The 23,995-nt window shown below is 42.2% G+C and overlaps 1 protein-coding gene across 4 annotated transcripts; it reads left to right on the top strand.

Annotated features, from left to right (window-relative positions):
• Positions 1-200: 200 nt before the first annotated feature.
• On the top strand, positions 201-10,268 carry LOC115206261 (T-box transcription factor TBX2b-like). Of its 4 annotated transcripts, none has more exons than XM_029773015.1 (7): positions 201-1,196; positions 2,317-2,593; positions 4,004-4,150; positions 5,721-5,797; positions 6,102-6,289; positions 7,153-7,766; positions 8,580-10,268. In XM_029773015.1, the coding sequence occupies exons 1-7, from the start codon at positions 838-840 to the stop codon at positions 9,012-9,014; spliced, it is 2,097 nt and encodes a 698-aa protein (XP_029628875.1). In that variant the 5' UTR covers positions 201-837; the 3' UTR covers positions 9,015-10,268. The 4 variants fall into 4 exon arrangements, with proteins under 4 accessions (XP_029628875.1, XP_029628877.1, XP_029628876.1 ...); XM_029773017.1 differs by having other exon boundaries at positions 202-1,196; positions 6,120-6,289; XM_029773016.1 differs by having other exon boundaries at positions 208-1,196; positions 2,317-2,584.
• Positions 10,269-23,995: the final 13,727 nt, after the last annotated feature.

Here is a 23,995-nt window from a genome sequence, read left to right as displayed (position 1 = left end):
CCTATAGGCTATCATGAAAGCGAATATAGAGTAATAAACGTAGGCTATCTATTCGGGCACTGTTTCTGGGCTGGAGTTATGCACCTCATCGAAAGTATAAAGCGCAAGCCGACCGAGGTGATGCCTCCACCGGTCAAGAATTGAGGGCTGACCCGGTGTTTGGTTTGGAGATGGGGGTGGGATTTCCCGAGCTTTCCTGTCATTGGTTAATATTTTATTCTGTTGACATGTTTTCTTACTGCTAATGCTTCCGACACCTTATTGTCCACCCCCCTCTCTTCGAGTCTGGCTCGAGCTGTCAAAACCACGCCTATAGAGGCCCACAATTGGTCCAGAAAGCGTAAAATCAGCAATCAAAGGGGCTTGGTTCATTAGTGTTGGGATCGAGGCAGGAAGAACATGTGAGATAGTCACAGTTCTTCAGTGAACAGGGCAAGATCTAACCATTTCAACTCCGTGTCCGTGTGGAATGATTGCTTCAGCCTTCAGAGAGACATCTTATTTTTCTCAAAGCGACTGGTCGAGAGAAAGAAGGAAACAACGATTCTGCTCTCAAAGCGTCGCTGCTTCACTATCTTTGACTGATATTGTTACTGCACTTCGTGGAGGTACCAGCAACGGGAGTTTACGTGTAGTATAGGCTAGTTCCTATCAATTCAGCTTTTTTCTGCTATAACCCGTCTATTCATAGCCTATCTGGCACGGTATTCGACATTACTTCTGTATACTTCTTACAGAAATAACAATACATTATTCTGGAAACTGTCCTACTGATTTGCCGTGGGGAGAGAATATCACTGTATATCATAATTTCACTTCGATATTTTGGATGCACCGATGAGAGATCCAGTTTTCACAGGGACTGCCATGGCTTATCACCCTTTCCACGCTCACCGGCCGACCGACTTCTCTATGTCAGCTTTCCTAGCGGCTGCGCAGCCCTCCTTCTTCCCGACGCTCACTCTGCCTCACGCGGCTCTTACTAAGCCCATGTCGGACCACCTCGTCGGAGCCGCGGAGGCAGGGCTCCACCCGGCTCTCAGCCACCACCACCAGGCGGCTCATCTCCGCAGCCTGAAGAGCCTGGAGCCCGAGGAAGAGGTGGAGGACGACCCTAAAGTCACACTGGAGGCCAAGGACCTATGGGACCAGTTTCACAAAATAGGAACAGAGATGGTTATTACCAAATCTGGAAGGTAAGAGTGCGCTCTGATTATTATTGCCAGCGAGGCTGACTACAGCGTCATGGTTATTCTCTGTCCATCAATGGCGATTATAGCATGTGGGACAAATATTGTCCATACTGTATAGGCTTTGTGTTCAGATTTATTCTGTAACGCTTCAGAAAGATTATGGCGAAAGCAAGAGGGTTCGAAAGTAGTTACATTTAGGATTCCAGCGAAACAATATTACAGGGCCTGCTCTAGGCTAGACTGGCTCAATGTGTTGATGCTATTCTTTGTAGACTATCGTCTGTTCTTTAACTTATAGGCCTAGTTTATTATCGAAATAAGTTAATTATTTAACTTAAAAGTGATAAATACAATCACAGTTTACTATTGTGACCTGACTTATAGCATTTTATTTAGTTTCGATGGTTCGATTGTTATAATCAAGCTTGGAGCGTCTTTAACAGCGTCTCCTACAGACGCTATCAGAGACCGTAAAGGATCAATATTTGCAATATTTTGAAAATGTTGAATGCATTAAAGACGAGCCGTTTTGAGTTTACTTTAGGTTAGTAGTCTTGCCAGAGAGGGAAAAAAAACCTCCCCTGGCTTTAGTCAGCAAAACGATACCAGTATATGGATCAAACTGCATTCTGTCATGACAGTTGAGCTTCTGGATTTTGTAAACAGACTGACGGACTGGAAAAAGAGGATTGTGATTTAACCTAAGTGATAGTGTCATGTCATAAATATATTTCACTTGACTGATTACAGACGAATTCCTAAATATTATAATCAACAAAATAAAATAAATACAGAATACTTGTAAGTAGGCTATTAGGCCTATCACTTATTCGTTTTATTTCCTACATCTATCATGGTATTTTCAAAGTTGCATGTACATAATTCGATGGAATGATTTTATTATAAAGAACACTTCTGTCAATTAATATTACTTTAATTTGCCTATATCGATTAAATAGTGTTGTATTTTCCCTGGACACAAAGGAGAGAGCCACTCGCCTAATGACATGTTAATACAATGTTATTGTCAGATTTCTGTGTCTTGTCTGATTACATTAAATGTCATATGTTTATGAATAAGCCTACATGCAGTTAATTCCACGCATATTTGTCTGTCTTCCAGGAGAATGTTTCCTCCGTTTAAAGTCCGAATAAATGGGCTTGATAAAAAAGCCAAGTATATTCTATTGATGGATATAGTCGCTGCCGACGACTGCCGTTACAAGTTCCACAATTCTCGCTGGATGGTAGCGGGAAAGGCCGATCCGGAGATGCCCAAAAGAATGTACATTCACCCGGATAGCCCGGCTACGGGAGAGCAGTGGATGGCCAAGCCTGTTGCTTTTCATAAACTGAAGCTGACCAACAATATATCGGACAAGCATGGATTTGTAAGTACTGTATGTTGACTTTTATTTACATTTAAACACGCAATTGTATTTGTGATTAATAATAATACATGACACACATTTTATACAGCTTATGTTTTAGGTTATGGAGTAACGCGGTGTATTTGAAGACAGATACTGTTGGATTTTTTGGATACTCTTATTCTATTTGCAACATTATTTTAGTAGGCCTAACGTATTGGCACTGCATTTTTCCCAATATGTATGGCTTAGTATTGCCACGCTGTTGCCACTGTCGACATGCAGGAAGGTCATGCCCCACTGTTCAATGTCGACATGGGCCTGTTTCCAAATATGATCTCCCAATATATTATTGTCTAAAGCTTCATAAAAGTAGACTATAAATCTAATATCACGAATGCTCTTGTTGTTGGTAGATATAGTAGGTTAATAATGTAACGCATTTACACATTTATAAAACTACGTTTTATACAATTGAGGAAGAGAATTGAAATCACGATTCAAGTATTAGATGTGCTATTTTTTTTAAATCATATAAGCGAAGGGGGAGTTCTTGAGAAATGGGGATTATGAGAGTCAGAAATCTGGTCTAGGAAACTGGGCAGAGTGGAAATCGGCTTGGATCGGGCGAGCCTCTGTGGAGTCCTTTGACGTAGGTTTGATTGCTTTATTCTGACCTAGCCTCACTGTCTTGAGCCAGCTTGAGCAGCGTGGAATAAAAACAATGTGTGGATGTAGCCTGTACTCGAACTCGAAGGCCGTTCATGTTTCGCTGTTGGTCCCTGAAGTGCTGTTTGTAGCCTACTGTAAAAAATAAACCGCGGAGAAGAGGAAAATGATGGATGCCTCTGAAAGTCGGCTAGAGAGAAGCGGCAGTGTTACTGCGTGTGTTTTGTTCAATGCTCGTAAACCTATGTGCAAACAAACCGACTGTAAACAAATTCAACATTTACATGCCAGACGCATCCAGACATGTTTGCAAAATGTTGCAGACAGTGTTTTAATAGATCTAGGCCTACATTTTACCTGTATATTTAATTATCCAGTCAGTGTGTATAGGCCTACGTGTTGTAGTAGTTAATGAATGTATAGAATATACATGTGTTATAAATGTTATCAGATACCCAGTAGGTTAGCCAGCATATATGATAATGCCAGTATTACATGAATGTTTATCTTTAGTATTGTTTTCTATCTCGATCTGTGTTGACCAAAGGTGTGTTCTCTTGCATTCTAAGAATACGCAGTAGGCCCAATTCTGAATAGACCTACTTATTGTTATGAATAATCATCTTTATAAGAAATAATAATAGCATATTTTTATTGAATGTGATGTACATGATTGTATTGTATTAATCACGTATGGGACTTTGAGATAGGCCTAGCATCAGATGGTGTCGATGAAATGATAATCATTCCGTTTTTCCCTTACCTCCACAGACGATTCTTAATTCCATGCACAAATACCAGCCCAGGTTTCATATCGTGAGGGCCAACGACATCCTGAAGCTCCCCTACAGCACGTTCAGGACATACGTCTTCCCAGAGACAGACTTCATCGCTGTCACGGCTTATCAAAACGATAAGGTAAGCAATACAGTAGCCTATACAATACAGTACAATACAGTGTAATTTAACACAGGCTACATTAATGTTAGAGACCATGAAATAACCTCGCCTATATTCACATAAATGCCACGATTTTCTATCAGCAAAAGGTTCATCTGAGGTTCAATTTTGTTTTTGTTTTGTTTGTTTTGATGCTGTGAAAAGTTGGCTCATTTGTGGAATTCGATGGCCTCACTCGTTTGTACAACCTTGTTGCATTTAATGATCTTTGTTGACGAATATAGTCCGACTTTTTACAGTGAAACCGTTTCTGCAGGGTTTTTAATCTGTAGGACTAAATGCACCTGCCCAATCAAACCGCATGTTGGTCGTCATTGTCAAATGTTATGGTTAACCTTAGGTAACCAGTTTAGCCTACAATTGCAGGCATATATTTGACTAGTAAAATACGGATTTGAAAAAGTTGGCTTGCTGTTGTCTTTCTGTCTATGGGCTATGGACGATTTGCTGCTGTTGATTAAAGGCTACAATTCCATTCAAATCTAATTAGATGGCGCATCTTTGGACACTGACACCAGTTGGTTAAAGACGGATTTCTCATGGTTCTTCAGAGTGTCAGTAATTCCTAGATTTGATGTATTGAGTATTTATTTGAGTTGCAGTCTAATATTATCTAGCTCCCTGCGACCCCCTCTCTTCTCCCCCTCCTTGAGTTGAATTGGCGTCCGTGTCAGAGGGGCCTGTGGTGGTCTTGTTGCTATCGTAAAGTTTATGGCAAAAAGTCACAATCGATTAGAAGGCACTAGCCTCGCCAGTTTGTCCGCGAGCTACACAGTCTCAGAGGCTGCCTGCGCAATCAAAGCGTGACAGACGGGGAACTGCGACTCCCTGATTGGTCGATTCGCGAATTCCTCAAGAGTTCCATACAAGGTGAGGAGGGGGGAAACAGGACAAACCAAGTAGCGTGCATACAGCCCTTCCAGTGACGGGGGTGGCTCCAAAGCCCATGCAGTATTTGTTCCATACAAACCTTGCATGAAGTAGCAATGATCCAAACCACATAATTAATTATGGATAAGATAGTCAGTCATCTGTTCAAGTCGCCCCCACTCAGCTCTCCCCCTCTCTCACTCTCCGAAAAAAATGGATGGAGAAACAATGTTTCTCATGGGGGTCGTGAGAATAACGCCTCGTCATTAAACCCCCATTAATAATGCAACATGTACCGGGGCTTCCTTTCAACAGAGTGACTTCTGTTCGGTGTGTTTAACGGGACACTATGTGTGTGGGAGAAATATATCAGAATAAATAATGTTGAGAAAAACACGTGACCCTATATATAGGTCAGTTCAATATTAGGCCTGGACCTATAGGTCCATAGGCCGAGTTAAGGACTACTACTACTACTACCACTACTACTACTACTACTACTACTACTGCTGCTACTGCTACTGCTACTGCTACTGCTACTGCTACTGCTACTGCTACTGCTAGTTAATTCTAACGTCTTGGTTAGGCCTATTTTTCATTGTTTATCTTGTTTACACCCAGCACTGTTTAATATATTTTCTCCATTTCCTGTCCACAGATCACACAGCTGAAGATTGATAATAACCCTTTTGCCAAAGGATTCAGAGACACCGGAAATGGAAGGAGAGAGAAAAGGTAAGCATAGGCTATGTCGATTCGCCCATCACATCGTGTAGTCTAGCCTACTTCTATATAAATTATATTTATCATAATACGATCGTATGCATAGGACATATGTTATGCATGTTTTAACCATGCCCCAACGTTATTCCATTTAATCTGTTTATTAGTTAACAAAATAAAAATGACAAAATGCATGCTATTCTCAGCTCTGATGTAGGCTTATCATTGAATGTAGGTCGGCCCACAGCTGCCCTGATGTCATGTTAATGGTGTATGGATGCCTTACTTGAATACATGTACCCACTATTATTAAAAGGGAACCGTTCAACTCTAGGAAACAGTTGACCCTTCCCTCCATGCGGATGTATGAAGACCAATGCAAAGCAGACCGAGACGGGGGCGACTCTGATGCCTCGTCTAGTGAACCAACAACCGGCAGAGATGGTGCACACTCTCCAATCGGACCTGGATCCAGCCCGCTTAGGTTCAGTCGAATCAGCCCAGGTAAGATAAATTATATTCAACCTAAATCTCAATTCGTTTGATAGGCTTAAACATAATAATGCTATTGTGGCCAATGGCATTTAGATTTACGGTGGCTGACATAAGTAGACCAAAGGCCAACTCCTATAACAATTTAGCCTATTATGAGAATAGGCTATAGGCCTATACCACATTGTGTATTGCAACAGTATAGGTTTGTGTTCACTACATTTCATGTATTATGTCCAAGTAATATACATTTAAAATTTACAGAATATAAATCTATGTGCAATTTACCAAGAAAACACAGTGTTATAGAACGTTTTCTATTTACAAAATGTACTTTATTGGTTTTCAGCAGCTCCTGTTCTTCAGATGTAAAATGTTATTATGTGACAGGCTATTTGTTCAACTCACTTATTATTGAACTATGAAACAACTGTTTCGTGTTGTAATGCATAGACTTAATCAGGCTATTTGACCATCGAAGAACAGCAGCTGCTGACTGGTCAACTTTCCATTCATAAGTCTATTTACTCTGAGGAAACAGAGAGAGTTGTCCTCCTAAAAATACAACACAAAGCCCCATGTTAACGCTCCGAGTAAAACTCTTGGGCTGACATGTAGGAAGGAAACGGTTAGACAAGGCATGTTGACACTAAATCATGACTGTACAATTAAAATCATCACTTACACAGTGCGTGTGGGTGTGCTTGTGAATGTTTTAACCACTGCCGTTTCAACGGATATTTTACTTTCCATTATTAATTCTCTTAAAATGTATTAAATTAAGTCTGAGCATGACATGGCATTTTGTCAGTTATTTTGCATTTAAGCCTACAAAACATACAGCCAATTCTGACTACAACTTTTTTTTATAACAGATGATAAAACCTGTACTGACAGTGAGCAAGAACTTGATCATCTGGATGAGCGTTGTACCGCATCGAACAGCCCTGGACCGGAGCCGTCCTCTCCCTTCAGCCCGAGGTGCGAGGACCGGGTGAAGGATAAGCCGAGTCTGGAAAAGAAAGACGACTATCCGGACTCAAGAAAGTCGAGCGACTCCATACTCAGCATAAGGAACCTTGAGAAAGGAGACAAAACGGAGAACAGGCACAGGAAAGACACTACAGATTCGTCAAAAAAGGACACCACAGACAGCGGCGGGATAAGCGCGAGCAAGGAAAGTTTCTCCCCGCTCATGGTTCAAACAGAGAGTCCATCACACTTCAGCGCGAGCCACCTGCAGAGTCTGGCCCTGTCTGGCTTGCACAGCCAGCAGTTTTTTAATCCAATGAACGCCGGACAAATGCTATTTCACCCTGGACAGTTCGCTATGGGCCCAGGTGCGTTTTCTGCCATGAGCATGGGACATCTATTGGCCTCGGTATCCGGAGCAAGTGGTATGGAAAACGGCAGCCTCTCCGCCCAGGGCACCGGGGGCGCGCCGAACCCTTTCCCCTTCCATCTGTCGCAGCACATGCTCGCCTCTCAGGTAAGAGAGACTTTAATTCTACACGGCAACAAATTGTTTGTTTGAACTCAGTGATCACTTATAGCCCTTTATGCTCGTTTGATGGCGCCAACACCGTTGGGGGCATCATTATTTGGCACTAGAATAGACTTTGACTAATGAAGCACGAGTCTTACAAGTAACCTAAAGTATGTGCAAACGTAGTGCCTAAAGTCCACTGTAGACGCCTTGCATTGTGTCATTTGACTGGCCAGATTTAGCATGCCCAATCTCGGCATAACTAAAAATGCGCAGCATGTTGTTGAGTTATCAGGTCACTGCCACTAGGATTAGGGGGTCCTGGGGCTCTTGCACACTTACCGCAGTGAGTGGACGCATGCTGCCAGAACAGCGACCAAAACATGTCTAGGCCTATATTATTATTATTATTATTATTATGAACAACAGTTCTGTTAATGGTGTTTCAAAGCAGTCTGATATTTGTTTTAAAAGAACATGCTTTAGAAGAGCACCCATAAATCAACCACTCATAGGGAATGTGTGGGAGTAAAAACGAGAGGCCTGGCTTTTATTTGCCTCCCTTTGGATTGCGAATAAGCGTTCTCCTTTTTAACATCCCATCCATATAACCTTCATTATTCTAATGGGTTCTTTAACATCGGAGAAGACGACTTCCTTGTAGGTTTAATTATTGAAGTGAACTAGCTATTCAGGCCGCGCGTAATTTGGTCGTTGAGCGGCCTCCCCAAGGTTCAGTAAGCCTAGTCATTTGGTCTGAATATATCACTATCACGGTCCCAGTACTAACTGGCATTTTCTCCTGTCTGATTTCAGGGCATTCCCATGCCGACCTTTGGAGGCCTGTTCCCCTACCCGTACACCTACATGGCTGCCGCTGCAGCCGCGGCCTCCGCCATGCCCGCTAGCACTACAGCCAGCTCGCTCTCGAGGAATCCCTTCCTCACCAGCTCCCGCCCCCGGCTCCGGTTCAACCCTTACCAGATCCCCGTGTCTATGGCCCAGAGCACAAGTCTATTCACCACCGGCCTGCCAGGTGGCCTAAACCCCAGCTCCGAGTCGTCCAAATCGGGCAGCAGGGAGACGAGTCCCGTGCCTGAGCTCCACAACCACAAAGCGGGGTCGAGTCATAGGACCAGCTCCCCCAAATCGATGAAGGACTCTATCAATGAGCTCCAAAACATCCAGAGACTAGTGAGCGGCCTGGAGAGCCAGAGAGAGACGTACCCCCCGAGAGACTCTCCTAAGTGATCTCACTAATGGAATAATATATTCCACCACGACTTGGCTTGAAATATCAGAGGACTTTATTAGAAATTTTGTACAGCACATTACGCGAGGAAATGTCAATACAGGCCTACCTTTTCGCGCGCCTGGACTGAGAAAAGAGGCAGGGAATGAAGGAGAGAGAACCAGCGTCGTCACTTACTGTTTCTGTGTGGGGTACGCTTTCAATATTATAGGAAATTGAAGCATCGAAATAATATGAAAACCAAAAGTGGGCACTGAATTTTTAGGCGTCTGGCTAAAACTTGAGCACACTAAGAGGAGGAGGATTTCCTAAGGAGGAAAACCTACTAACAACATTCTTCATGTAGAGCATATTGATGTTAAACGAAAGGTGGCAACGTCGTGGCATTGTTTTTAGGGACTGAAGAGAGAACAGTTTCAAACTATAATCAATAGACGTGCTTTTTTTTAATGATGAGAGCACTACAGCAGCATAAGTACTGAATGAACACTGGTGCGCGTTTTGCCCGCATTATGGAGAAGGTGCAACCTGTAAAAACGACAGGAAAACAAGCTACATCCCAAACGTTTTTAAAACATAGGCTATTATTTCTAAAGGGATGGATAAAATCAACGTTCCGTGAAAAATAATTGATAGAAGAACGCTTAGGCCTATCATTTCAGATTTTTGTTTGAATTATTTATGTGATTAAAATAAATTCTGTAAATAAGCTATAAAGGAATCCAAGAATATGCAATTGGTATTAATTTATTTAAGACTGTACATTGACGTGTATATAATATTTAGAGTTTAACTCGTTGCTTTTTATTCTTTTTTATTTCACATGAACGTATTCTGTAAATGAAAGCTATTTAGCGCTTGTTGGTTTGAACCAGAAAGTCTTTATCTGTAATGCATAGCTGATTATCTGCCTGTGACACGTGAAGGAAACAATCATGTGTGCCATGTTTATCTGCAATCTCTGTCTGCAAAAACTAATATCAGAAAAGAGAGAAATAGAGATAGATAAAAAGAAAGCTGCCTATTTGTCACATTACCTGACTATTATCTGCAGGAGAGGCAGAGATATAGGAAAACCTCAGGTCATTTCTCTCCAACACAGGAGAGAATGATAACACTTCTCTTTAAATGGGGCATAATGCATATCTCTATATATATAAATATATTTACAATTGAAAGCATATCTCGCTTATGCTGGTTGTGATTTTTTGTTGAATTATCTCACAATTTCAATAAAAAAAACTATGTGTTAAGTTGTGTTCACTCATATTTTGTATCTACTGGATACAGTTAAAGTACCTACTGGATACAGTTAAAGTACCTACTGGATACAGTTAAAGTACCTCCTGGATACAGTTAAAGTAGCTACTGGATACAGTTAAAGTATCTACTGGATACAGTTAAAGTACCTCCTGGATACAGTTAAAGTACCTCCTGGATACAGTTAAAGTATCTACTGGATACAGTTAAAGTACCTACTGGATACAGTTAAAGTATCTACTGGATACAGTTAAAGTATCTACTGGATACAGTTAAAGTATCTACTGGATACAGTTAAAGTACCTACTGGATACAGTTAAAGTATCTACTGGATACAGTTAAAGTACCTACTGGATATAGTTAAAGTATCTACTGGATACAGTTAAAGTACCTCCTGGATACAGTTAAAGTATCTACTGGATACAGTTAAAGTACCTACTGGATACAGTTAAAGTATCTACTGGATACAGTTAAAGTATCTACTGGATACAGTTAAAGTATCTACTGGATACAGTTAAAGTACCTACTGGATACAGTTAAAGTATCTACTGGATACAGTTAAAGTACCTACTGGATACAGTTAAAGTACCTACTGGATATAGTTAAAGTACCTACTGGATACAGTTAAAGTATCTGTTTCTGTGTGGGGTACCTACTGGATACGGTTAAGTATCTTTGAAATTCATAATAATAATACTTTAATTAATTATTAATAATGTATATATGCTACCTATTATTATATTATAGCTTTATTATTATTATTATTATTATTATTATTATCTCCCAACATCAGATGAATGAGGCCTCTAAATGAATGATAATACCCCTAACAAATTGAAATAAGACCTGTTGTTCTCTGAGTGTATGGTGCCCCCTGTCGGCAGTATGTTTGAGGATAAAATTAAAATTTTTCAGCCCAGTATTTCTCTAGTTCTTTGTCAGTGATTATTGTGTAACAAATTCAGACGAATTATTACATTATACCATCTTGAAAAGGCAAATTTATTTATTGTAGGTTTCTGTTCATAAGAACAATGTAGAATGTATAACTGTCATTAGTTACAAGTCAGTTTATTCTCATAACAATTAGGCCTATAATTGTCATATTTACATTGCGATGCCGTTGAATAGAGGAGCGTGAGTGATGACATTCAAGCCATCTCTTTTTAAACGGAGCTACTGTTCGTGTTTCTATCAGTGTTTCCTGTAGTATTGTCTGTATTCTACTATTAATAGAACTAATAGTAATATAGGAGTATTTATAGGAGGGCGCGACAAGGAACTTCCGTCTCCCCTTCTCCCCTTCAACCGTATATTTCCTCTGCACGTTCAGTAGCACTTGGCCTATAGACGCAGTTAACTGTTTGAGTGAATGAGAAAAACTGTATGACACACACATACAGTAGCCTAGGGTAGTCCATAGGTCTACTCAAATCAACAAGAATTGACATTTAAGGAGGGTCAAATGAATAATAATTTTCCTTAAGAAATTTGCCACAAATTAAATTTAACAGTAGCGCCCAACATGTCATAGGACTTATAAGCTTTTTTGTTGACGAATGGCTTACAGAAACTGAAGGCATAACTTTCCATAAATTACGCAAATATTGTCTTCACACGAGCTAGTACAGATGAACACTTTGTTATTGTATGGACATATTTTATGCGTGAGAGAGATGCCTTGGTTGGGGACAAATTGTCCCGTATCACCGTGAAAGGGTTAATTAAACACCACAGCTCAGGCTGGGAAGTTTGGGAGGATGGGTGCTTGGACGCCTAGTCCCTTTGGCAGCAGACATCCCTTTGTCCAGCAACCGGCGCCTGTCGCCTGCCTGCCGGCCACACAGCCTCCCCACACCCGCGCACAATGGCAGGGGGAGCAGGGGGAGCGGGGGGAGCGGGGGGAGCGGGGGGAGCAGGGAGCAGGGGGAGTAGGGGGAGCAGGGGGAGTAGGGGGAGCAGGGGGAGCGGGGGGAGCAGGGGGAGCAGGGGGAGCGGGGGGGAGCGGGGGGAGCAGGGGGAGCGGGGGGAGCGGGGGGAGCAGGGGGAAGGGGGAGCAGGGGGAGCGGGGGGAGCGGGGGGAGCAGGGGGAAGGGGGAGCGGGGGGAGCGGGGGGAGCAGGGGGAAGGGGGAGCGGGGGGAGCGGGGGGAGCAGGGGGAGCAGGGGGAAGGGGGAGCAGGGGGAGCGGGGGGAGCGGGGGGAGCAGGGGGAGCAGGGGGAAGGGGGAGCGGGGGGAAGGGGAGCAGGGGGAAGGGGGGGCGGGGAGGGGAGCGGGGGGAGCAGGGGGAAGGGGGAGCAGGGGGAGCGGGGGGAAGCGGGGGGAGCAGGGGGAGCAGGGGGAAGGGGGAGCAGGGGGAGCGGGGGGAGCAGGGGGAGCGGGGGGAGCAGGGGGAGCAGGAGGAGCAGGGGGAGCAGGGGTAGCAGGGGGAGCGGGGGGAGATCCCACCAGCCACGGTTCTTCTAATTAGAGCACCCCTTCTTGTTTCTTTTCTTTCTGCAGCAATAATCACAAAACTCTCATTCTATTATGGGGCCATTGTTGCCCACTCTGTTATCTTCAATTAAAAGAGTGAGCTACTCGACCTCGCACTCTCGGATAACAAACTATTTGTCTAAAGCAATCAGTCAATGACTGATCAATAGGCTCCTTTAGCAGACTCATGGATCGCAACTAATGATTGTTGGCAGTTCGGGGTAAAAAGGCCAAGACTATTCACAACTTTGTTCACTGATCAGTGTAGGCTACTATTTTTCTATTGTTTCTACAAAATACATGAACGGAATCTCTACCGGGCCTGGTGGAACGAAATCAAATAATATGTGTGCACGAGTTAATTAAAAGTGTGTGCATGATTCAAAAGAGCACAAGAGAAGCCTAAACCGAGATAACTCAAAATCTCTTGCTCATCTTAATTAGGGTACAATTATTTATACGGTCATATACGGTTATTCATGTAATGTTTTTGCTTTGTAAAAAAACAAAAAAACAGCTACAGTAATTGAATATTGAGTTTTGACCACATTTTCACATGCATTCCCATGGGTATGAGAAACTGTCGTTCTTCCTGATATCAACCAATCAACCCAGCATGACTCATGATGAGTAGACAGACTCCTTTCACTAAAAGCAGGGCCAGACAATGACATGATGATGCTAATCTATTTGTCCATCACAGTTGAGATATGTGTTCTGTGTGCTTCTGTAGATTCACTGATGTTTACCCACAGGCGGCTGGTGGCACCTTAATTGGGGAGGAGAGGCTCATAGTAATGGCTGGAACAGAATACATTGAATGGTATCCAACACATCAAACACATGGTTTCCATGGTTTTGATGCCATAGCCTATAGAATAGCTTTAGTGTATCAACAAAAAAATGCATTGGTCTCGTTCCCCGCTCAGACATTGCATGCATCAACCAATGTTTGCGTGGGATTGCTATAACAAAACGATGTGATTAGCAGATACTTAAAATACCTATCCAGGCGTTGTAAGATCTGGCATGTGTCAGCAACACCTGGGCATAGGAAAGCACCCATTATCTGTTGTCTGTTCTACTGAATAGCAGATAATTAGGGGAGACCGGTCACAAAGTAACATGTTCAGTCTTTAGCATAATTATGAAAAGATCATTTGAGTTAGATTAATAATATTTTTATACAAACAACATATACCATTTAACACTGTAACTGCAAGGTGCATGTGTAAACAACAGGCCATAGATATAGAGGACTAATCTTTGTATCTGTGCCATTATCGACAGCATGGACAGCGCCATTTTAAAGTAATACATCTTCTATTGCTGATTGCTCCCAACTCAACTTTCCACAACTGATATAATCTGAATTATATTATGTTACAGAACTAGTACTTCTAGCCACTGGTGATTAGCAGTCTGTGACACAGACAACAGACAAGTTATTGATTAACTTGCAAAAGTAAACTTAAAAACGTTCTTTTAACAAACATCAAGATTCCAATCAGTTTAAATTAAGTACACAAGCTGGTAATTATCTTGGGGGCAAGAGGAGTCCCTCCTCCATCCTATCTCGTGCCTCATGCCTTGGCTATCTCAGAACGTGAGCTGGGTGAGAAAAAGGACAACCCACCACTGGAGGAGTGGAGACAGATCTCCTGGCAGAGATAAAAAGCAAGGAAGCAGATATCAGCCCAGAATAGACCGGCAAGGAGGGAGAGAGCCTTCGCTGTAAGCTACTAAACATTTCCTTGGAAGCTCTCACCTACTCTGCGGTCTGAAAAGACACATGCCATGACCTTTCATTCCATATATATATATATATATATATATATATATATATATATATATATACACACAGTACCAGTCAACATTTTGGGCACACCTACTCATTCAAGGGGTTTTCATTATTTTTGCTATTTTCTACATTGTAGAATAATAGTGAAGGCATCAAAACTATGAAATAACACATATGGAATCATGTAGTAAGCAAAAAAGTGTTTAACAAATCAAAATATCTTTTATTTTTGAGATTCTTCAATGTAGCCACCCTTTGCCTTGATGACGGCATTCACACTCTTGGCATTCTCTCAACCAGCTTCATGAGGTAGTCACCTGGAATGCATTTCAATTAACAGGTGGCCTTGTTAAAATTAATTTGTGGAATTTATTACCTTAATGTGTTTGAGTCAATCAGTTGTGTTGTGACAAGGTAGAGGTGGTATACAGAAGATAGCCCTATTTGGTAAAATACTAAGTCCATATTAGGACCTCTCTCCGGTCAGGAGACTGAAGCAGCACCTCATGGCAGAGGTGTAATGCCCATTCTGTGACTCATGGGATGTGGTATTTTGTATTGACCAGGGACAGCTCAAATAAGCAAAGACAAATGACAGTCCATCATTACTTTAAGAAATTAAGGTCAGTCAATCTGGAAAATTTCAAGAACTTTGACATTTTCTTCAAGTGCAGTCACAAAAACCATCAAGCACTTTGATGAAACTAGCTCTCATGAGGACCACGAAAGTAAAGGAAGACCCAGAGTTACTTCTGCTGCAGAGGATAAGTTCATTAGAGTTAACTGCACCTCCGATTGCAGCCCAAATGAATGCTTCACAGAGTTCAAGTAACAGACACATCTCAACATCAACTGTTTAGAGGAGACTGCGTGAATCAGTCCTTCATGGTCAAATTGCTGCAAAGAAACCACTACTAAAGGACACAAATAAGAAATAGAGACTTGCTTGGGCCAAGAAACACGAGCAATGGATATTAGACCGGTGGAAATCTGACCTTTGGTTTGATTTTTGGTTCTGACAGCCATGTCTTTGTGAGACGCAGAGTAGGTGAACGGATGATCTCCACATGTGTGGTTCCCACCGTGAAGCATGGAGGAGGAGGTGTGATGGTGTGGGGTGGTGACACTCTCTGTGATTTTTAGCTACCTCAGCATTCTGAAGCGATACACAATCCCATCTGGTTTGTGCTTAGTGGGATTATCATTTGTTTTTCAACAAGACAAATAGACAAGGGCTATTTGACCAAGGAGAGTGATGGAGTGCTGCGTCAGATGACCTGGCCTCCACAATCACCCGACCTCAGCCCAACTGAGATGGTTTGGGATGAGTTGGACCGCAGAGTTAAGGAAAAGCAGCCAACAGGTGCTCAGCATATGTGGGAACTCATTCAAGACTGTTGGAAAAGCATTCCTCATGAAGCTGGTTGAGAGAATGTCAAGGGTGTGCAAAGCTGTCATCAAGGCAAAGGGTGGCTACTTTGAAAAATCTCAAATATAAAATATATTTTGATTTGTTTAACACTTTTTTGGTTACTACATGATTCCATATGTGTTATTTCATAGTTTTGATGTCTTCACTAATATTCTACAATGTAGAAAATAGTAAAAATAAAGAAAAACACTTGAATGAGTAGGTGTGTCTAAAATGTTGACTGGTACTATATTTTTTCTCTAATTGATAATAGCATATATGCCTGCTATTTACGCATGGAACACATGCTATTTTACGCAAGGCAAATACTTTTTAAGCCTGGCACAAATGCTTGGATTTCAACGTTCTTGGTAGTACAGTACTTCATGCCTGCCTCACAGTCAGTAAAGTGTGTAGAGAATGAGGGAAGTAGAATTGTTTGACAGGCACTGTTTCACAATAGAAAGGTGCCTGTCTAAGTTACAACAACGGTTTTATTTCTGCTTCTAGGGCTTCACAGTTGAATAGAAAGCAAATAAGCCCCCATGGACAGTGCATTCGCAAGCCATCTCCCCCTCCTGGCCACAGATTTATGAAATTAAGTAAACTCCACAGAAACTTCAAAATGGAATTTGCTATATTTCTGTCCTTTGTAGGTCCCCTGTAATTCTTACACCATTACCACTATGTTTATTGGCATAAAATATAATCACATCTTAATATAACCATAAATATCCTATACACTTCATTATTATCACCTGCGTACACATAATGTGGTCTGGAGCTGCCTCTGGCTCTGGCTTTCTGCTTGTTCTTGCCCTTCTGAGTGGACCTGCACAAAACACTTTTAAAGTACCACTATTCACCACTAGATGTCCCAACTACTTACCTTTGAAAAACAACCCGTTTTTGGGGGAAATATCAGTATGAGATCAAATAATTATTTTACCTCCTAGTGAAGCATTCTTCCGTGATATGTCTTAGGTACATGTTATAAATATTAATCAAAGTTATGAATTCTAACACATTAGTGATGGGTCCAATTCATTCAAACTTTTCCAGTATTGAGAGTTAAAGCCTTGAAATTAAAGAAGAGTACATCGACCTAATATTGTGTGAGTGTGTGTGTGTGTGTGTGTGTGTGTGTGTGTGTGTGTAGGGAAAAGCAATTGGCTAGGTAGTGCTCTGTTTCAGCTGTCGTGGGCAGCCTATCTGTTTGGAGGAGGTGCTTTCCTTGAGTGCCATGCATACAGGGACCTTTGAAATGTTTGGATCCTTTTTTTGTAAATTGAATTGGTGGATTGAAATGTAAAATGTGTGTGTGTGCATGCACCCAACAGTATGTATAGCCATACTTATTGACAAGGATGCCTTAAGGAGGCCCTGAGCAAAGACTACCTGCCATGTTTTGTTATGTAACGCATGCTACATTGTTAATGTACAGACAACTATACTTGAAAAGGACAGTGGTGAAAAAAGTACTCAACTGTCATACTTGAGTAAAAGTAAAAGTCACCCAGTAAAATACTACCTGAGTAAAAGTCTAAAAGTATCTGGTATTAATGTAGTAAAAAGTACTAAATGTTCAAAGTTGAGTAAAAGTAAATTCCTTATATTAAGCAATCCATACCTCACACATTTTCTTTTACGGACAGAGGTGCACATCCCAACAGTCACATCATTTACAAACACAGTCGTTAGTGAGTCCGCCAGATAAGAGGCAGTAGGGATGACAATGCTTTATATTGATACCGTAATTCTGTCCTGCCTCAGCATTCAAAATGTAACAAGCACTTTTTGGTGTCAGGGAAAATGTATGGGAGTAAAAAGTACATATTTTCTATTACTAGGCAAGTCAGTTAAGAACAAATTCTTCTTTTCAATGTCAGCCTAGGAACAGTGCCTTGTTCAGGGGCAGAATGACAGATTTGTACCTTATCAGCTCAGGGATTTGATCTTGCAACCTTTTGGTTACTAGCCCAACACTCTAACCACTAGGCTACGCTGCCACCCCAAAGTAAAACAGTAAACTAAAGTACAGGAACCCAAACAAATGACTTATGTAGTACTTTAAAGTATTTTTACTTAAGTATTTTACACCACTGGAAAAATATGTGTATAAACTAAAATATTACAATAGGGAAACCAGTAAATCAATGATAAATCAAACAATGTTATAAAGATATGTGAGCTTTGAACCCAAGGTTTTGTCCCAAATGGCACCCTATTCCCTACATTGTGACTATGGGCCATGGTCAAAAGAAGTGCACTATATAGGGAATAGGGTGCCACTTGGGACGAAGGCCAACTCTCAGACACATGCTCCATGCATCCTGTAGGACCTGTAGGGTAGACAGAGTAGACGTCCAAAGCGTCCTTTGATCTCCTGGGTCCTCGAGGACATATTTAAGAAGACATAAAACACTGCAGAAGAGGGTTGAGGGATTTTCAGATCTGACCCGGGAGAAATCATTTGCTCCTAGCACGCAGCGCCCCTGGTCCTGACACAGAGATGAACATAGGAGATTCATTTAGACTAACAGAGTTTGTCATGATGAACGGAGGGAGCGCAGGGCCTAGCTGACTAAACCAGACAGCTCTTCTAAAAACATACAATCCTCTCACACAACCCCGGGTTAAGCAAAGAGAGAAACAGTCACAACGGCTGACGGGGAGATAGTGCACACACAGACACAGACATAGGGCTTGATTCAATCAGATTCACGCTAGCCGACACCCACATAGCTGGTGTTTTCACGGGTTAGAGGTGGAACCGCGTTGGAGCTGTCAAATCCTAGCCTAGCATAGCTATCGCGGACATTGGCTGCACGGTCGCATTAGTACACCCTTAGAACAAAAGGTGCTATCTAGAACCTAGAAGGATTCTTCGGCTATTCCCATTTTGAGAACCCTTTAAAGAACCCTTTTGGGTTCCATGTAGATCCCTTTCCCCAGAGGGTTCTACATGGAACCTAAACGACTTCTACCTGGAACCAAAAAGGGTTCTACCTGGAACTAAAAACAGTTCTCCTATGTGGACAGTCAAAGAACCCTTTTGGAACCCTTTTTTCAGAGGTGGAAAAAGTAGCCAATTGTCATACTAGAAAATGACTTAAGTATAAGTGAAAGTCACCCAGTAAAATACTACTTGAGAATAAGTCTAAAAGTATTTGGTTTTAAATATACTTAAGTATAAAAAATACATGTAATTGCTAAAATATACTTAAATATCAAAAGTAAAAGTGTAAATCATTTATAATTCCTTATATTAAGAACATTTACAGATAGCCAGGAGCACACTCCAAGACTCAGACATAATTTACAAATTAAGCATTTGTGCTTAGTGAGTCCGCCAGATCAGAGGCAGTAGGGAGGACCGGGGATGTTCTCTTGATAAGTGTGTGAATTGGACCATTTTCCTGTCCTGCTAAGCACTCAAAATGTAACAAGTTTTTGGGTGTCAGGGAAAATGTATTGAGTAAAAGCACATTATTTTCTTTTGGAATGCAGTAAAGTAAAAGTAAAAGTAGTCAAAAATATAAATAGTAAAGTACAGATACCCCCCAAAAAATGTTAAGAAGTACTTTAAAGTATTTTTACTAAAGTACTTTACACCACTGACTTTTTCCAAAAGTGTTGGAATTCCATGCAGCTGTGTTTAAAAGTTCGAACACTGGAATGTGTGATATAATCTAGGCCTACACCTTGATTAGGTTGATAGAAATCCTCATTATTTTGTTGAATGATTTTCAATTTGAGCATAATTATTTATATATAGCCTAGGCCTATTATTTATATGTATTATTCATATACATTATTTATATATAGCCTACACTTTATATATAGTCTAGGTCTCACCACGATAAATCCACGATAATTGATCATTTCAATAAGCATTTTTCTACGGCTGGCCATGCTTTCCACCTGGCTACCTCTACCCTGGTCAACAGCTCTGCACCCCCCACAGCAACTTGCCCAAGCCTCCCCCATTTCTCCTTCACCCAAATCCAGATAGCTGATGTTCGGAAACAGTTGCAAAATCTGGACCCCTACAAATCAGCTGGGCTAGACAATCTGGACCCTCTCTTTCTAAAATGATCTGCCGAAATTGTTGCAACCCCTATTACTAGCCTGTTCAACCTCTCTTTCGTATCGTCTGAGTTCCCCAAAGATTGGAAAGCTGCCGCAGTTATCCCCCTCTTCAAAGGGGGAGACACTCTAGACCCAAACTGTTACAGACCTATATCTATCCTACCCTGCCTTCCAAGATCTTCGAAAGCCAAGTTAACAAACAGATCACCGACCATTTCGAATCCCACCGTACCTTCTCCGACTCTGTCAATCACTGCATTCTTATCGGCAGACTCGACAGCCTTGGGTTCTCTAATGACTGCCTCGCCTGGTTCACCAACTACTTCTTAGACAGAGTTAAGTGTGTCAAATTGGAGGGCCTGTTGTCCGGACCTCTGGCAGTCTCTATGGGGGTGCCACAGGGTTCAATTCTCGGGCCGACTCTTTTCTCTGTATACATCAATGATGTCGCTCTTGCTGCTGGTGATTCCCTGATCCACCTCTACGCAGACGACACCCTTCTGCATACTTCTGGCCCTTCTTTGGACACTGTGTTAACAAACCTCCAGACAAACTTCAATGCCATTCAATACTCCTTCCGTGGCCTCCAACTGTTTTTAAATGCAAGTAAAACTAAATGCATGCTCCTCAACCGATCGCTGCCCGCACCTGCCTACCCGTCTAGCATCACTACTCTGGACGGTTCTGACTTAGAATATGTGGATAACTACAAATACCTAGGTGTCTGGTTAGACTCTAAACTCTCCTTCCAGACTCACATTAAGCATCTCCAATCCAAAATTAAATCTAGAATCAGCTTCCTATTTCGCAACAAAGCATCCTTCACTCATGCTGCCAAACATACCCTCGTAAAACTGACTATCCTACCGATCCTTGACTTCGGCGATGTCATTTACAAAATAGCCTCCAACACTCTACTCAGCAAATTGGATGCAGTCTATCACAGTGCCATCCATTTTGTCACCAAAGCCCCATATACTACCCACCACTGCGACCTGTATGCTCTCATTGGCTGGCCCTCGCTTCATATTCGTCGCCAAACCCACTGGCTCCAGGTCATCTATAAGTCTATGCTAGGTAAAGCCCCACCTTATCTCAGCTCACTGGTCACCATAGCAGCACCCAGCCGTAGCACGCGCTCCAGCAAGTATATCTCACTGGTCACCCCCAAAGCCAACTCCCCCTTTGGCCACCTTTCCTTCCAGTTCTCTGCTGCCAATGACTGGAACAAATTGCAAAAATCCCTGAAGCTGGAGACTCATATCTCCCTCACTAATTTTAAGCATCAGCTGTCAGAGCAGCTTACAGATCATTGCACCTGTACATAGCCCATCTGTAAATTTCCCACCCAACTACCTCATCCCCATATTGTTATTTTTTTGTTGCTCTTTTGCACCCCAGTATCTCTACTTGCACATTCATCTTCTGCAGATCTATCACTCCAGTGTTTAATTGCTCAATTGTAATTATTTCGCCACTATGGCCTATTTATTGCCTTACCTCCCTAATCTTACTTCATTTGCACACACTGCATATAGACTCTTCTATTGTGTTATTGACTGTACGTTTGTTTATTCCATGTGTAACTCTGTTTTGTTTGTGTTGCACTGCTTTGCTTTATCCTTTCCAGGTCGCAGTTGTAAATGAGAACTTGTTCTCAACTGGTCTATCTGGTTAAATAAAGGTGAAATAAAACAATTAAAATACTTTCTCGTTCTGAACTTCTAACGCAAGTGGAACTGGTGTTACTTCGTTACAATCACAAGAGCAGCTGCTCACCAATGTGACAGCTCCAATGCAGTTACACCTCTGACACCGCCAAAACATCAGCTCTGTGGGTGTTGGCTATCACCGGTTAATGCTTTATCTGATCGAATCCGGGCCATATACAGAACGACAGAAGTTTAAAAAGATATTGGTTCACTGTGTTAGTACATAAACATACGCACATAGTTCTATTCAATAGCTTGCATGTTGTCATGCACTTATATGCACCCATGCAAACGCACATTCACGTGTTCACACACATCTCACAACACGTCATCCCTGCACACTGATGGGGTATCAATGTCACCAGTACGCTTACAGTGTGGGCGTCCCATGTTGCTTTCTTCCCTGTCTAGTGTCTGTCTCCTCTAGTCCAGGTGTTTCTGTGTATCGACGACCCTCAACGCTTCTCTTCCCTCGAGAACAAAGGCTAAGTACCCGGGAAGTCTTTTGACATACATTTTAGATGACCACTGACAAGTTAATCGCACCTAATAAAAATGGAGGGAACCAGCTAAGTGTTGTATGACAAATGGCCTCCCTTATGCCATGTATATAGAGCAGAGAGCAACACAAAGAAGAGAGGGGTTAGGAAAGTAGTCCCATCACCCAAAGGCTAACCAGAACCAAACCATATTCAATTACTATACTAAAAGAAATGCAGGGTGCGTCCCAAATCACACCCAATTCCCTATTTAGCCCCCATAGAATGACAATGCCCCCATCCACAGGGCACGAGTGGTCACTGAATGGTTTGATGAGCATGAAAATGATGTAAACCATATGCCATGGCTGGCATATGGGAGATTCTCGAGCGATGCCTGAGACAGCGTTTTCCACCACCATCAACAAAACACCAAATGATGGAATTTCTGGTGGAAGAATGGTGTCACATCTCTCCAATAGAGTTCCAGACACTAGTAGAATTTATACCAAGGTGCATTGAAGCTGTTCTGGCTTGTGGTGGCCCAATGATGTTAAGGAAAAGGACAAGGAAGATGTGTGTTTTAAAAGGAGTCTAAGGAAGGGGCCGTCAAGTTAAAGGGGGATTCTGGGATGCTGGAGGCTCCCTGGGAGGTCCAAGCAGCACGGCATGCACACACAGCGTGTGGAGCTGGCCTAGCCCCACAGCTTCTGTAATGTTGGACGGCCAAACTAGGTCCCATGTCTCCCCTGTCACATGGCTGGGGATCAGAGAGCGGTGGACAGGAGGAGGTGTTACAGTGTGTGTGTGTGTGTGTGTGTGTGTGTGTGTGTGTGTGTCACAGTGTGTGTGTTGTGTAAGTAAGTGTGTGTGTCGTGTTAGTGAGACTATGGGGCTTGCTTGACCGGATCCTGAATGGGACAGCACTTGATGTCTACATACTGACCACGAGTGAGAGCCGAGAGAGCTACTAAACTGGACTAAACACACCAATTAACCCTGACACTAATGTTTCATAGCACTGCCATGAACTGAGCGCTAACAGTCCAAACCCCATCTCACGTCAAAGCTTGAAGGGCTTACCTCAGAAGAACAGAGGGCATGGCACTTTGACTTTTCTAGTAATAACACTGGCTAAGGATCTTATGATGGTGATGTAATAGAGTACTGATGGCAATACCACCAAACGTGAATGGTTTCACAGAGACATGTACAGTTGTGCTTGTTTGTATAGCGGATTATATGAGTGGTTCTGTTGAGTGACCTTTCGCTTTTTCTCTCGTAGCTTAGATGTAGGCCTCTTTACACTTCAGAGACTAGCTAACTAAAATCAGCTTCATGAGTTACGTGATCAGTCTGCTCATTCGGTTCACAATCAACATTGAGCTGTTCCAACTAGAACAAACAAAGGATTGCAAGTAACAGGATACCAATATATTCAACATTTTCCTCTCCCTACACAGATTGGGCCATGATCAGGCCATATATTTATTATTATAAACCGGGTGGCTTGAGCCCTGAATGCTGATTGGCTGAAAGCTATGGTATATTAGACCGTATACCACGAGATGACCAAATATTACCTTTTTACTGTTTCGAATTCCGTGGGTAACCAGTTAATAGTAGCAATACGGAACCTCAGGGTTTGGGGTGTACGGCCAATATACCACGGCTGACTGCTGTATCTAGGCACTCCGCGTTGGCATCGTGCGTAAGAAACAGCCCTTAGTCGTGGTATATTGGCCATATAC

This window comes from Salmo trutta, chromosome 13 (genome assembly GCF_901001165.1).
Source record: "Salmo trutta chromosome 13, fSalTru1.1, whole genome shotgun sequence".
NCBI lineage: Eukaryota > Metazoa > Chordata > Actinopteri > Salmoniformes > Salmonidae > Salmo > Salmo trutta.
Note: the sequence above shows the minus strand (reverse complement) of the source record. Positions and strands in the feature narration are given on the sequence as shown.